Source organism: Elgaria multicarinata, chromosome 13, assembly GCF_023053635.1.
Source record: "Elgaria multicarinata webbii isolate HBS135686 ecotype San Diego chromosome 13, rElgMul1.1.pri, whole genome shotgun sequence".
NCBI classification, from domain to species: domain Eukaryota; kingdom Metazoa; phylum Chordata; class Lepidosauria; order Squamata; family Anguidae; genus Elgaria; species Elgaria multicarinata.
The window spans coordinates 30,133,951-30,149,806 of NC_086183.1; the positions used below are offsets into that span (position 1 = coordinate 30,133,951).

At 53.1% G+C, this 15,856-nt stretch overlaps 2 protein-coding genes across 3 annotated transcripts in view; both read right to left on the minus strand.

Moving 5' to 3' along the window:
• NOP53 (NOP53 ribosome biogenesis factor) overlaps nucleotides 1-15,856 on the minus strand; it is a 32,580-nt gene that overhangs the window by 3,838 nt on the left and 12,886 nt on the right. Inside the window, exons 11-13 of one of the 2 annotated variants that reach the window (XM_063139721.1) lie at nucleotides 12,706-12,782; nucleotides 11,550-11,606; nucleotides 9,930-10,011 (exon numbers count right to left, since the gene is read on the minus strand). In XM_063139721.1, coding sequence (XP_062995791.1) covers nucleotides 10,005-10,011; nucleotides 11,550-11,606; nucleotides 12,706-12,782 — 141 coding nt within the window. In that variant the 3' untranslated portion in view covers nucleotides 9,930-10,004. Of the gene's footprint in view, nucleotides 1-9,929; nucleotides 10,012-11,549; nucleotides 11,607-12,705; nucleotides 12,783-15,856 lie in introns of those variants that run through there. The other variant, XM_063139720.1, reaches the window with a different exon arrangement.
• Nucleotides 756-15,856, minus strand: part of EHD2 (EH domain containing 2) — a 67,344-nt gene continuing 52,243 nt past the window's right edge. Inside the window, exon 6 of the transcript XR_010026065.1 lies at nucleotides 756-783. The gene's annotated coding sequence lies outside the window, so the exon portion shown is untranslated. The remainder of the gene's footprint in view (nucleotides 784-15,856) is intronic.

Below are 15,856 nucleotides of genomic sequence, written 5' to 3' on the forward strand. Positions count from 1 at the left end.
CTCCCCCCCTCCTCTTCCTCCTGCACCCGGCCTCGATTTAACCCTTTACTCTTCTCTACACACAACTATGGTGCAAGCAAAACAGTGGGGTTTGTGGAAACTTGTGCCTACGTCTCCTTTTTATGGACCAGGTGATGCAAACGCATGGTGGCAGAGTGGCTTTTCGCAGGGCAGGGGAGGGTGGGGAGGGGGTGTGTGGGTGGGGGTCTTACTTGTTTTGTTTTGAAAAGCAAACAATTGGGGTGGGGGTGGAGGAGAGAAGGGGCTTTGTGCGCTCTCTTGCACGGACGGACCGGCGCACTCTCAGCTGCCTGCCGTGATGTAAATATTTAACAAGCAAATGTGATTTTTTTAAAAAATAAATAAAACCAAAAACCAATAAGGTATGCAATAAACAAACAAAAAAAACCAAATGTTGTCTTCATTTTCCTGGTGTCCTCTTTGCTGGAACCGGGGTTAGCAGGAAGGAACGTGCGGACGCTGCTGGCTGCCCCGGAAAAGACTCCTTTCCGAAATCTGAAGCGGTTCAAAGCGGAGAAGGCCGGCTCAACCTTTCGCCACACCTGCGCCTTCAAGAGCAGCCTCACGTGGAGAATAAAGTGGGTGTGAAAGTAAGGGGAAACGCATCATCCCCCCCGCCCCCGACAAGTAAAATCCCACCTGCTTAATTTCTGTGTGTCGGGCTGCTGTTACAGGCCCAGGAGGAAGCATTATGAAGCCACCTTCCCCAGCCTGGTGCCCTCTGGATGTGCTGGACTACAACTCCCATAATCCCCCAGCCAGCTGGGGAAGGGCGCTGTAAAGCAGCAGCAGCAAAATGGGCGACCTCTTGGTCACCATCAAGGACTCCTGCTCTCATCGAACCTGCTACAGATGTGCTCTCAGCTGCAGTTTCGGTCCTAACCCCAAAACTCCCGGATTCCTGGTTGGTCCCTTCTGCCCCTGCTGTGGACGCAGCCGGAGGACGGCCAGGCCTCTGGGCCCGAGAGTCCCTGCAAGGCAGCGTAAACCCTCCTCCCCTCCCCTCCCCTCCCCACGGACGCTGTCCCCCTCCCGCCACCGTCAGCTGCAATGGCCTTTCATCCCTTAATCTGTCCTCTAATAGGTCTAAAACCAGAGAAGGGGGTTAACCGGGCACCATCTGCCTCACGCTGCTGCAAGGGGCCGAACGGCCTGAGATCTCCTGGAGCCAAAGGGCCCCCAGGCAGCCTGACCCAGAGCCCTTCCTGCCTTGTAGGGTGTGGCAAGGCGTGCCAATGGGTCCCGAGGGACTGCCAGCCTCCAGAGCTCCCCCTCCCAGCATCTGGGCTCCCCCTCCTCTCCACGTGCTAATCCCCCCCACCCCCCACATCCCTCTCCTAAGCCGCTCTTGTGCAGCCCCTCCACGCGTACCCCCCTGGCCCCCTGTGGCGCACTTAGAGCCTAAACCCGCTCTAAGCTTCTTTGGTGTCCCAACCAGATGAGCAAAGGACTTCAGACCCAAAGACAAGGAGCTTAATGGCGAAACGGGGGGGGGGGGGCTGAGAGGGAGGGGTTCGTCAGGGCAGCGCAATGATACTGGGCTACAGGAGGGTGGGTGGGAGCTCTCAGGGCCCCCCATCTAGGCACAACGCTTCCTTGCCTGCAGCTCCCTCCATGCACGGCTACGCAGGGCCTCCTCCGTCTCTTATTTCAAAACCCACCTCCCCAGCTGTGGTGGGCATCACCTGGCAGGTAGCAACGCTCACAAGCTCATTGCTGCCTTTGCTCACATCCATCCCTTGCTCTCTTCGCCCCCCCTCCTCGCCCCCAATCCCTCTTGCACAGACCCACAGTCCAGTTGCTGGCCTGCCTTAAAGGACTTGTAGCCATCTCACTCCAGGACTAAAATCCAGAGTGGGAGGCAAACCACGTCAAATGGTTGAATGGGGAGGCCAAGATGGAGAGTTGTGGGACGGGAAGCCCTTTCTCCCACCCATAGCAGACCACGGCCAAGTCCTTATACGTGGTCCTCCCCTCCTCCATTGTATCCTCACAACCGCCTTGTGAGGTAGGTTAAGCTGAGAGTCAGTGACTGGCCCAAAGTCACCCAATGAGCTTCCATGACCTGAGTGGGGACTAGAACCCGGGTCTCCCCAGCCTGACACTCTAACCACTACTCCGCACTGCCTCTCCAACTGATAAAAGGCCAGATTCATCCCTGGGGGCTCCAGTTGCCGAACTCTTAGCTTAGGCTGACCAGAGACTAAGATAGAGCCTAGCAGCCTCCTTGCACCTTTCCCAACCAGACCTCAACCTACAACAAGGGATTCAGTTGGAGCTTTTAAAAACACGATCATCCGTTCTAATCTTCCCTAGATCTGCCTCACTCAGCCTTTGCTCCTTGACATCTGCATTTCTCTTTTGCTTTTCCTCACCTCTCATTCTTCAATCCTTCCCCCTGTCCAAAGGATGGTCGGGGCAGCGCTGGCATGACTAAACTCAAATACTGGATTGCCGGTGTGGCGCTGTGCTCAGAGTGCTGGACTGGGAGTCGGGAGATCTGGGTTCTTGATCACCCCAGAGTGCAGGACACGGAATAACGGGCTCAAGTTAAAGGAAGCCAGATTCCGGCTGGACATCAGGAAAAACGTCCTGACTGTTAGAGCAGTACGACAATGGAATCAGTTCCCTAGAGAGGTGGTGATCTCTCCCACACTAGAGGCCTTTAAGAGGCAGCTGGACAACCATCTGTCAGGGATGCTTTAGGGTGGATTCCTGCATTGAGCAGGGGGTTGGACTCGAAGGCCTTGTAGGCCCCTTCCAACTCTACTGTTCTTTGATTCTAGTCCCCACTCAGCCTTGAAGCTCTCTGGGCCAGTCATGAACACTCAGCCTATCCTACCCCACAGGGACGTCGTGGTGAGGATAAAATGGGAGAGGAGGAGAATCATGTGCACCACCTTGGAGGAAAAGGGGGAATACAAACGGAGCAAATACAATACAGCCTGGCCATGAGCCTGTTGGGAGTGAACCATCCGCCCCTCGGGTACCAGGCACTGACGGAGAGGATTCCTGCAGCTGAGCTAGATGTGCAAGAGGGGGGGGGGGATTTCAGCAGGTGTAACATCGGCAGGAGTTATTTCATTTTTTAAATTACATTTATATCCCCCCTTTTTTCCTCCAAGGAGCCCAGGGTGGTATACATAATCCTCCTCCTCCTCCTCCTCCTCCTCCTCTCTATTTTATCCTCACAACAACCACCCTGCGAGGGAGGCTGGGCTGAGAGTCTGTGACTGGCCCAAAGTCACCCAGTGGGTTTCCATGGCCGAGTGGGGACTAGAACCCGGATCTCCCGACTCCCCAGCCTGACACCTTCGCCGCTACACCACACTGGCGTCTGCCCATCTCTGGCCACCGTTGCCCACCTTGAAATTGGCTTTCAAGGGAGGCGCCTGGAGTGCCCCTCCGCTCTGAGCACCAGCCTCTCTTCCCTGCCCCTCGCTTCGCCTGCTCATTTGCACTGGGAAGGAGGTGAGACCTTATTCATATGCATGCCCCTATTAATAGCGCCCTGTGCCCTGCAGGGCCCTAACAGATGCCAACGTGTCAAACCCCCTCCCCTCCCGTTGCTGCTGCTGCTCCTCATCCACTGGGAGGATACAAAGATGATGGCAGTGCAGGCTCCTCGGTGAAAGGAAGGGGGGAACAGAGGTGGGCAGAGCGCCGTTCCCCAAAACAGCCCTGCTCCTCATGGACGGTGGGGTTGAACATCAGTTGCTGGCCCGCATGCCAGAAAAAGAGTTTCTGCCCTCGAAGAGGCTGGTGAGTTTCTGCTCGTGAAGCTGGTGGTGCAGGAGCAGAGCCAGTTAGGAAGTGGGGGACCTTGGGAGCGCCCAGCACTTCTGGGTCTTGTTCCACAGTGCCCTTCTCTACCCCACGCTTGTGCGACCGGGCATGCGGCTGTCGAAAGGCTGCCTGTCTCTGCCGCGGAGGGTCAACATGCACCCAGAGGCCTGTGTGCACACGGAGAATTCAAGGCGGTGTGAAGTTCCCATTGCCTTTGCACAGTGCTTTGAGCCTTTTATTTTTTTATCTACCACTTCGCCACCATCCACAGTGAGGACGCAGCCTCCGACACTCCTTCCTACACAATCACGAATGGCAGAGGAGACCTGTCCGTTATCACAGTCGGTCACCCTTATGTCTAGTTCCCAGAGGTAGTCACAAACTGACCGGGGGCTTCAGCATAGAGGCGGCGCTCCAGAGAGAGAGAGAGAGAGGGATATATCTTTAAAATACCCCCAAAGTCCCCGCACACGGAACAGTAGCATACCAGGGAGCAGTGTTCCAGCTCAGCTTTCTTCATGACATCCTCCCAATTTCCCCTCCCCGTCCTTTGCGCGTGGTGTCTTTTTCGATGGTCTTTTACTGATTTATTGTGAGCTGCACTGGGAGCTTCTTGGGGTGGGGGTGAGTGGCATAAGGCTACTTTAAATAAAGAAAAGACATGCTAGCTTTCTAAGTGCAGGGAGGGCAGGGCTATGGAGGAGCAATTCCATCCACCTGCAGTGGCAGAGCCTGAGTCCCCCAAATCCCTGCAGACAAAGCCCAGAAGGAATCGCCGCTGTGCTGCAAAATGGGGGCCTGCCCATTGTCCTCCCTCCGGGGGGGGGAGGGGATACTGGAATTGGTGGGGGCGGCATGTCATCCCCAGCTTTCCATTTCAGCAGGGAAGGGGGGAGCTGGGGGGGGGGGGCTTGGTGCTATTCTTAGCCAGGCTGTGTTGCTATTTTTACACCCAGATGCTAGCGAGGGAGGGAGGGAGGCTGGCTCCCGCACATGACAGCAGAACTGCATTATCCAGTGTGAATTATGCATGGCAGCTGTAACGTGCCACTGAGCCCTGAACCAGCACATTCTCTCTCTCTTCCCCACCCCCCTCCTTAAACACACACAAGACAGCAGCGGGGAAGGAGGAAACAGGTTGGCCAGCGGAAGGGGGAACGAAAATCAGGGTCCCTTCCCTGCCTCCTTCAGCATTTTCTCTGTTCTACATCAGACTAGTCCAGCCTTCCTCAACCGGGGGGGGGGGGGGGCGCGCTCCAGATGTGTTGGACTACAACTCCCAGAATGGGAGATGCAGTCCAACACATCTGGAGCGCCCCCCCCCCCCGGTTGAGGAAGGCTGGACTAGATTAAGGGGGAGTTTGTTACAGATAACTGGGGAAGAGAATTATCATCATCATCATCATCATCATCATCATCATTATTATTATTATTCTGTCTTTTCCCCAGTACTGGGACTCAAGGTAGTTTACAAGATTAAAACATGTATGTATATATTACAAAAATTAAAATAGAATTAAACCTACAGTAAAATTAAAAACATGTTAAAAAATTAAAAAACTGAAACAGGTTAAAAGGGGGGGGGGGGATCCAATACATTAGCACAGGTCCAGTATAGTTCCAAAAGCCTGCTGAAACAAAAACGTTTTTGCCTGCCTCCGAAACTGTGGCACAGAGAGAGCCGGCCTGGCCTCCCTGGGAAGGGAGTTCCAGAGCCTTGGAGCAGCCACCGAGAAGGCCCTCTCCCGCGTACAAATCAGGGATGTTGGTGGGACTGAGAGAAAGGCTTCCCCAGAGTACAGATATTCTACTTCCTTCCAGACAATGCTGAGTCCCTTGTAAGAAATGTCCGTTTTGCATCACATCCTAATGCCCAGGTGTGTGAGGAAAGAGTTGTGGGTTAAGCTGGCAAAGGAAACACTCTTGGACAACCTCAGAGGCACTCTTACCGCTGCTAAATATTGTATGACACACAGACCCTTCAGGGAGAAGTGCAGGGCTCAATTAAACCCCGAAGTCCATTCAAACTAAGAAATGACTGGAAGAGGTAGAGCCCCTATCCAGGCCCTAGAACAGGAGAAGGCAGCCTAATGCCCGCCAGATGTTTTGGGCTACAACTCCCACAAACCCCAACCAGCACAGGCTAAGTCCATGGTTGTAGCCCAAAACATCTGGAGTTTGCCTCGCCATGCCTAGATGCCAGGGCCTAGAGATTAAAAGACAGAAATTCGAAGTGAGAAATGCTCACATGGGTTCTTCCTCCTTCCCTAGTCTAGGCTTAAGCTCTTTGTATGCTCCTCTGGGCAGAGACCTGTTCTTTGATTATGTTACTCTGTAAAGTAGATGGTGGCGATACGTCAGATATATACCAAGGAGACAGTTCTTAACTGAGTATTAGAAGACATATTAGTCTAGAGGCGCACAGCCTTCAGAGGCATGCAAATGATAAGGAAGTAGCAGAGTGAAAGCAGATGTAAGAGTGGACCACCAGGAATGGGCAGGCTACACTTTTTGCTCCCTAGCTCAAATCTGCTTTAGCCAAAATTTCCCTATATGGCCGGCTCTTTCCCAGCCCATATTGAATGAGGATAATAGCGACTAACTTTTGCGGGCCCTTGGAAAGACTGAGCCAATGTATACAATCAAAACTTCTCTGACTATAAAACTTCCCTGACTATAAAAGTGCTAAGAACCATCACTCACGCTTGGTGTGGGCCTTCAGGAAATGCCAAGCACTTCCCTCCCTTTACGGAGGGGAGGCGAAACCGAAGAGTGCGCCAGCTGTTTCTCAGTGCGCCTTTGCAGCTGAGCCCAGCCCAGCCCACTCAGGCTTCTTCCTCAGCGAGTGCTGGCACCTAATCCACCATGTTCTCACTCTGACAGCAATTCCCAACTTGTGTGGCACAAAAAATGAAACCTATTAAAGGTAAATGGTGCCTGCTGCCTCTCTGCATGATTCACTGCTCTGGCCAAGCCTCTTTTCCCATTAGCCACCACTAAAGGCAGCAAATTCTGCAGGGTCTCTGCCCATGATGTGACTGGATCACACAGTTGCTCCCCAGCACAACTCTCGCATCACTTGTGGAGGCACGGACAGAACGGAAACTCATGCAGGAACACAGGGGCATGCTCATCTAAAGAAGAATCAATTTTTAACTTTATACACTCAGAAAGGTTTGCTTCCCCAATCTGGTCGCCTCCAGATGTTTTCAACGACGGCTCCCGGCGTTCTTGTCTACAGACCATCCTGATGGGAATGGAAGTCCAAAACAATAGCTTTGCATATGTCAAGAGCGTATGGGGACTCCAACCTCAATTATGGAAAGGCGGTGCTTCAACCCGCAAAAAAGTGGCCTAGAATAATGGGGAAGCTGCAAATGCTATGGGAAAAGACGGCAGAAGGGTGAGCGGAATTGTTTTTCTTTTTACAGGCAAGAGCCTTTCCCGTTTCGCACTGTGCAGGTTATCAGAAGAGACACCTGGCAGCTCACAGGAAGAGCAGGTGTGCAGCGCAGGCGATAACTCCAGGGCAGTAGGTCACAGGTGATGCTCAGGTGCCAGATTCGATTAGTGCCAAACGAGGTCACCGGTGCGCTTAGAAAAGGGAGCGCTTGGTTGTTGGTGGGCTCCACCCCACCCCACCCATTTTTTCAAAGCAACACCTCCTGTTTGCTATGGGAAAGGTGGCAACAGGCCCTGGTGTGGGAACATCTGGCAGGATTGCGAGAGAACAGCAAGGCTACTGGGGGAGGGAGCACTGGGGAAAAAGCAACCAGATGTTGCTCAGCCACGCACATGAAATCCCAATGGTGCTTCCTTGCTAGCATATAAAAGCCAGCCCCAAGGTGAGAACCGGAAGATTCAGCCAAGATGCACCCACAGCCACCTCCCCCGACAGTTGGCAAAATGCTGAGCGGCCCGCTGCCTGACACACACACAGATGACCCATATTTCTGCAACACACATGCAGATGGGCATTGAAGGGCTCAAGGGAGATGCACAAGGCAGCCTAAAATATTAAGGATTCTCCCCTGCCACCAAGCTGTCACAGCCCCACTTGCATCCTGCCAGCAGGTGGGGACGGGAAATGCCCCAAGATTGGAGCTCGACAAGGGACAGTGACGAGTTGAGAAGGATGGATAGAGGAGGAGAGCTGTGGAGACGATCAAGACTCCGGAAGGCAAATCCTTGAGCTTCTCGTAGGAAGTTGGGGGTGTTTTAATCTTCTTTCCTCTGGGTGGAGGGGACGTGCTGGCTGACAGTTTTAATATTTGAAAGGATGTTGGAGGAAGGAAGAGGGAGGAACTAGCGGCAGGGCAAAACGCAGCAGCAGCAGGAGGGGGATTTAAGGTTTAACGTCAAGATAAAGCTTTCCAACTCTTAGACCAGTTCAGAAGAACCCATCCGGCGGAGATGCTTTGGAGGCAAGCAGGATGGAGTTTGCCATTCTGGTGACGAGACCCTCCGCCCCCCACCCTCAAACACAGGCCCAGGGCGCCGCCAAAGAACTGCCTGCCTTGGAGGAGCCCAAGGGCTTCTTTTTTCACGTGCAGCACTTTTTTCACGTGCAGCCACCTGCGCCGTCTATCTCACCAGCGGCAGAAGGAGGTGCCGGTTCCTAGTTTTCCACTGGTTTGAGTGGAACGGCACATGAGATTTTGACATTTGTTGAGGCGCCATGACGTGCTGATAAAAAGGTGAGCCGGTGTGGTGTAGCAGCTAAAGTGTCGGCCTGGGAGTCGGAAGAGCCAAGCTCTAGTCCCCACTCGGCCATGGAAAAAAGGAAGGGTATAAATGTAATCATCATTTTCATCCGGGTTCTAGTCCCCACTTGGCCATGGAAGCTCACTGGGTGACCTTGGGGCAGTCACACTCACAGCTCAACCTACCTCACAGGGCTGTTGTTGTGAGGAGGAGGCTTATGCACGGGATATAAATGCAATAAATGCAGAGGCCACCAGTGAGGAAGGAAGCAGCAGCCAGGCACCTCTCCATCGTGCCTGGGTCCAGCTCCAGCTGAGAGCCCCTCCCTCTTCCTACCAACTGTCTCTGCAGAGGCCACCAGCGAGGGAGGAAGCAGCAGCCAGGCACCTCTCCATTGTGCCTGGGTCCAGCTCCAGCTGAGAGCCCCCTCCCTCCTCCTACCAACTGTCTCTGCAGAGGCCACCAGTGAGGGAGGAAGCAGCAGCCAGGCACCTCTCCATTGTGCCTGGGTCCAGCTCCAGCTGAGAGCCCCCTCCCTCCTGCTGCCAACTGTCAACTTTAACTGCTGAACTTTACAACTAAGATTGTAGTGCCTGAATTTCCTTTCCTTCCCCTCCCCCCCTTCCTCCCTCCCAATCCCCTTTCCTTTTGTGTCATGTCTTTTAGATTGTAAGCCAGTGGGCAGGGACTGTCAAGATATACTTTTGTAAGCCGCCGTGAGAGCCTTTTTTGGCTGAATGGTGGCATAAAAATGCTTAAATAAATAAATAAATAAATAAATAAATAAAATAAAAAATAAATAAGATACAGGTTTGCTAAACAGAGGCGGAGACAACTATCTGGCAGTACCCGAGAGCAAGACACAGAATGGCTCTGAATGTGAAAGACTTTGCGCAGCTGTTAGGCCGCAGCCTTCCTCAACCAGGGGCGCTCCAGATGTGTTGGACTGCATCTCCCAGAATGCCCCAGCCAGCAGAGCTGGCTGGGGCATTCTGGGAGTTGTAGTCCAACACATCTGGAGCGCCCCAGGTTGAGGAAGGCTGTTTAGGGCTTCTGAGCCACTTCATTGCCTCCACTCCAGGCAATGACTTGGGGGTGGGGCATCAGATACAAGAAGAGGGGGGCTCCGAGCAGGATTTGCAGAGTTAGCGTGAAGCTACTTCTCCACCATTTACTGGGCACAAGCAGAGTCAAAGTATGCAAAGCAAGCAAACAAATGTTAATTTGCACGGTTGGGACCGGAGGCTGCAGAATGACGTGATTTTTCTGTTCTTTTGAGAGCAGAAGAAACCAAAGCTTTGGAATATCCAGTGGTGGGCCGGCAGCCACTTTAAGATGACTCCCTGGACCGCTTTGAAGAAAGGAAGCAGGGTTCTGTGTCGCTTCCTGGAGGGGAGGAAAAAAGGTACAGACTGGGCGTGGTTTATGGAGTTTTAATGAGACACGAGGGGGGCAGGACGAGCTCCTGGGGTGCTGTGGCGTATTCCGTGCTTCTACAACCTGCAGATGGAGGAGGGAGAGAAGAGAGAACAGAGGTGAATTGGGGCGGAGAGTCAAAATCTGGGTACTTAGCTGGATCTCTAAAAGAACAGGCAATGGCAGCAAGCCAGAGGGAAAGAGAGAGGGGGGGGGGGGGCGGCTGATTCAGACACAATGCTAAGCCATCCGGCCTGGACCACAGAGGAAGTGCCAGTCAGGGAAAAGGAGGACCGCCACCACAGCGAGGGGAAGACCCCCCTTGGCCTATCACGCGGAGGAGAAGCGACAGGTACAAGGCACCGCTTCCCCTCCCCCTCTTAGAACAAGCCCTGGGGCAAGCGTCAGTTGCCCCGTGGCTTCGGAAGGGAGAGGAAGGACAGTCGGCCGGCCAGAGAGCCCAGGGCTGCTGAGAGTTTTCCCACCCCCACTCCTAAGAACAGCTTGGCTCCGACGGGATTGCAATGCCTGCCAAGAACGCCTCCCTTCTCCGTAGTCTGGCACGCTCAAACTCCACTCCTTTTCCCATGTTTGGTCATCTGAGATTGCAACGCTGAGCCAAGGGCCTGCAGCCCAATGAAGCGTTAGAACGGGCTGCACCAGAGGAGACTGCTGGGGGGGGGGGGGCATTTCTGAATGCCCACATAGGTAAGGGAGCTCCTCGCAAGGAGAAATTCCTAGCAAATCAGGAAGGGAAACAGCTGGGCTAGAACCGCTCCCTCCGATGGACGAGGTGCTTGCTTTTAAGAAAGGGACTTGTAGACGGAGTGGTTGGGATCCATTTCATCTCCTCGTTCTGCTGCACAGGTAGGAAGGCTAGGCTTCAGACGACGCCTATCTAGATCAACACTGCATAAGAACGGAAGGAGGATGCTGTGGCGCTCAGGTCCTGCGCGTGGGTTCCCATGGTTCAGCTGGCTGGCCACTGTGTGAACAGAGTACTTGACTAGATGGACCCACGGTCTGATCCAGCGGGGCTCTTCTTAAGTTGCTAATAATGCTGAGGGACTTTTATCACGTGGGGTGGAGCCGAACGACAGAGGCAGAGAACAGCAAGCGAACCAGAGCAACTCAATCAAAGTCACAGGGGCGCTGGGCTTCCTGCCTCATTGGTCTACAGCAGCCTGACTCACAGCTTCTACAGCAGGGGCGGGGAACCTTTTCCAGCCCGAGGGCCGCATTCAATTGCAGAGATGCTCTCGGGGGGGGGGGGGGGGGTCCAGCGGTGGAAAAGCCCAAGGCAAAAGAGGCGGGTCCAAAAGAGCCAAACGACCAGCCTTTTCGAGCTTAAAGCTCTCCCTGCTGGAAACGAACCCTTGGGAGAGGCATTTCTGCAATTACGAATGCAGAAAAGCCAGGGCGGTGGAGGAAAAGAGGTGAGGCTGTTGGGCTGGATTTGGCCCCGGGCCTGAGGTTCCCCACCTTTGCTCTACAGGAGCAGATCAGCTAGCTGATACGATTGCAAGGGTGGTCTCCAAGCCTCATTCCAAAGTACCGTACCCCCGCCAACACTAGATCCCAGCTACCGCGTCCCTACGGAGCGACGCAGTGCCAAAACTTACGTGATCTCCCGGAAGGCGCGCTTTTCAACGTATTTCAGCCGGTATTTCCTTTTGAACCTGGCAGGGAGGGCAGAGAGTTTAAGAGACTTGTACCGCTGATACACACCTCCCATCCCACGAGAGAAAAACAAAGAGAGAGCTGGGGGCGCCCCACAACGGCCGGGGCGAGTGCAAGAGCCCATACGCCACCTCACGCAAACATTCCTCTCTCTTTCTCTCTCTCACCAAACTCCGCCGAGGCTCAGCGATTGCGAGTCCCGAGTTCTCGGGGGAATCGCAGCCACTGCACTTGGTGACTCAGCGCTTCATGTGTGAACCAGCTCCACTGAATAACAACGCAGTGTTTTGAGCTGTTGTGAAATGATATCTATCGTTCTCCAATTTGGAACGGTCCATCCACAGGCAGAAATCATCAAGTGATGGGCGCGGCCTTGGGGACCAGCCCAAAGGGGCGTACACATCAGCCTTCCCCAACCCGGTGCCCGCCAGACCACAACTCTCAGCCTTCCTGACCTGTTGCCCAGGTGGGCTGGGGCTGATGGGAATTGAAGTCCAAAACATCTGGAGGGCACCATGTTGGGGAAGGTGCTCTAAATCCACATCAAATAACCCCACTTGTCTTTGCTGGGTGTGGCTTACACTTCCGGAGAGGAAGAAGAGGAACACACAGAGTGGGGCCTGTACCTGACCAGCATTTTTTAAAAAAATCCTGCTACTGTTCAGATTCAGGAATGTGGATCAGTTTTGCCTAGTGATGCCTTCAAATTTCATTCACACATGCAAACATCGAGGAATTTGGAGTGAGCGTGGACATGGCAGGATAAAGTATTGTGCAAACAGGCCATATGCAAACACCCAGTCATAGACGTAGGTAGCTGCCCACACTGAGATGTTAGTGCAGTAATGGCAGAACTTAAACTTTGGCATGGGAAAACCACTAGCTGCCTGAGAGAAAGCAATTACATAGACTCCCATGACCCAACCACAGAGGAGGCTGTCCCCTTGTCTCTCTGCATGAGGCATGGCTCTGGCTTGCCTCCTGCCAATCAGCGACTCATTCAGAGACATAAGCAGTGGACTCCTTGTGCGAGAGTCAAAGGTGCCTCCAGTTGTAATTCAGAGGCCAAAGGAAAAGGGTCCCTGCCATCTCACTCACTTTGCACGCTCTCTGGGCTCTATCAGGTTGCGCTTTTGTAGGCTCTTGAACCGGTCCTTCAGGATGCTGCCTTCGGGCTGGGGAAAGAAGAAAAATGCAGGCGAAAAAAATGGTTAAGCTCCAAGATACCTGTGGCATCCTTAAAAAGATTAATTTATGGCGGCCGTGAAGATCCCTAGGCAAGTGCCCACGGCTGTGCCACACAAAAATGTTGCACCCCAAATAAGTTCATTAGCCTTTGCAATGCGGAGGGACACACACGTCTTTGCCACAACAGACCAGGCTACACTTTTGAGAAAACATAGGACTGTCGGAAGGGTCGCTTGCCTCTCCAGGTGCAACATTTAGGTTACCAGGGAAGGAGAGAAGGTGAAGCGAGGAAGGTGACGCTGGGAAGGCAAACCCAACTCTGGTGCCCTCCAGATGCACTGGACTGCAAGTCCCAGCATGGCTGCCAGTCCCACAGATCTGAAGGGCTCCAAGGTTTTAACTGTTCACCCTCTACCCAAAACACACTTGTAACGCAGGCCATCGCACACCCAGTTAGAAAACGATTCCGCCCTCTGTGGTCTACCAGGAAACCTAACCACCGTTTCCCACAACACCTGCAGCTATATTTCCCCTTTTCCACCAGAAAGCTGATTCTCACCAGTGTTCCTTGCAGCAAAGGAGAGGAGGAGGGGTGGGGAGGGAACGCTGAGCCCTCCCTTCTTTGCACTCACACCTCCAGCAGAGACTCTGGAAGTGTTGGGAGCGCAACTCTTCACACAACAGCAGCTCCTCACTTACACTCGCTAGGTGCCTTCCTGCTCGCTGGGGACGGGAGCAATTCGCACGAGCTTCCGAGGGTGCGGAGGCAAAGCGTCAGGAAGATGGGGGTGGGCGGGGGAACAACGGTATGGAACGGGAGGCGGTGGGGAAGGCCCACCTGCAAAGCCCGCTCGGCAGTTAACCGCATGGGCTGGTGATGCGCAAGGTGCAACCTCAAGCTGACTCGGCAATCGCGATATTGTTGAAAGGGTGTGTAGTCAAGGGTTTCTTGAGCCTGGCCACAGGGTGGAAGAGAACCAGATCGCTGAGATGGCGGCAGCAGGGAGACAAACCTCTCTACCACCCTGTTCAGACGACACGCTAAGCCATGGTAGTTAAGCATTTTGAGCTAAACATTATGGCTCAGTGTGTCGCGTGAACCATTCCTAACCATGGTGGCTACATAACCACGTTTTAAACACGCTCACTTAACCACTTTCTGCAAAAAGCTCAGCAGCCTAACCATGGCTTAGCTTGTCGTCTGAACAGGCCCTTACACGTGCTTCCCATGGAAATTAGTAGATAGCTGGACAAAAAAGGAAGTGGATTCTGTTAGTGCTGGTACTAACATTCAAAGCCCTAAGCGGCTTGGGGCCAGGTTATCTGAAGGAACGCCTCCTCCCATATGTGCCTGCCCGGACCTTAAGATCATCCACAGGGGATCTTCTCCGCGAGCCCCTGCCAAAGGAAGTGAGGCAGGTGGCTACTAGGAGGAGGGCTTTCTCCGCTGTGGCACCCCGGCTGTGGAACAAGCTCCCCAGAGAGGTTTGCTTGGCGCCTACATTGTTTTCCTTCTGTCGCCAGCTGAAGACCTTTTTTATTTTCTCAGCATTTTAACACTTAATTTAACTTAAATTTAAACTTTGCTGTTTTAATTCCAAATTTTAACCTATATCAATTTTTGCTGCGTGGTTTTAATCCTGGTTGTGCTTTTTATATATTGTATTTTGTATTTGTGTTTTTAAATTGTTGGTTGTTTTTATGCTCTTCATGGTTTTAATTTTTGTGAACCGCCCAGAGAGCTTTGGCTATTGGGAGGTATAAAAATGTAATAAATAAATAAATAAATAAATAAATAAATAAATAAATAAAAATAAAGTTCATGCAAAGGCCTCTGGAATTCCCTGCCATAGGACATGGCAACGTGCAGCTATTTCAGATAGTCGACTTTTGAAAAGGGGCTAGAGTTGATACAGACATAAGCAGAATAGGACTCTCTCCCTCCCTCTCTGTGACTGGAGACCACAGAAACCTGACCACAGAAGACCTCTGACTTAACAGGTGCTGGAGATCAATAATGAACAAATAATGCCACCAGGCTCCGCTTGTGAATCTTCCTGTGACGTCTTGATGCATGCCAAGACAGGTGGCCCTTAGGCATTTGACCACCATGATAATTCTGGTACTGGTGAATGTCCTGGGTGGTATGTGATGCCCATGCCACACACACACACCCTCAAAAAGAGCTGCAGCAAAGCCTGAGCTCGAGAGCAACAGAAAGTGGAAAGTCAGTATTGCTGGGGTGGGAGGGGTGGTGGTGGTGGTGGAGGGAAGAATGAGGTTCCAAGCTCCACCCGCCTGAATAAGTCCGCAGGTTTGCCTGACGTGGTCGGGGCATGTAAGTGCAGGCAACTAGGAACTTCAAAAAGACACTGCCAAGACACCCCAGCCAATGCCAATTCGGGTATTTCCTGCATTTGTCGATGCTCCAGTACCTAGAAATGGGGGAACTTTTGAACAGGGAAATGGGGGGCAATTTTTAGCTAGGTGCCTCAGCTCCCCAGTCCTTTACCTGCTCGGCAGGGCCAGGGAGTCCCCTGGTGACCTTCACATTCCCAGCAAACGCTGCTGCGAATTCTCCGAGCGCAAGGATGGGTCTCATCATTGGACACCGAAGGGCAGGAATACGGGAGCCGCTGCACCCTTTCCACCCCACTCAAGCTGGAGGGCTCCGCTCCCCTTTCTCCTATTGGGGCTGGACAGACGAACGCAGGAGATCAGCAGTCCAAGGCTCCGCCCCTTCCTGATTCCGCTCCGCCCTTCAAAACGGCCACAAGTACTGGGCCGCTGGTCTTCCTAGGAAACGGTGGGCGGCCTAATTAATTAAAAAGGCTGGCTCAGAAACAGGCGGGGTGTGTGTGTGTTCTGCCAGCCCAAGAAGGAAGCACAGAGTTAAAAATATGGGTGGCAGCGGGGGAGGGAAAGGGAGGAAGCTGGATGCACCAAGATCAAGAGGACTGCGATGGCTGATTGGAGGAGGAAGAGGAGGGGAGAAAAGCAGTTTTGGTACAGCTTTTGTCTGTCCTCCCATATGTGCCTGCCCGGATCTTAAGATCATCTA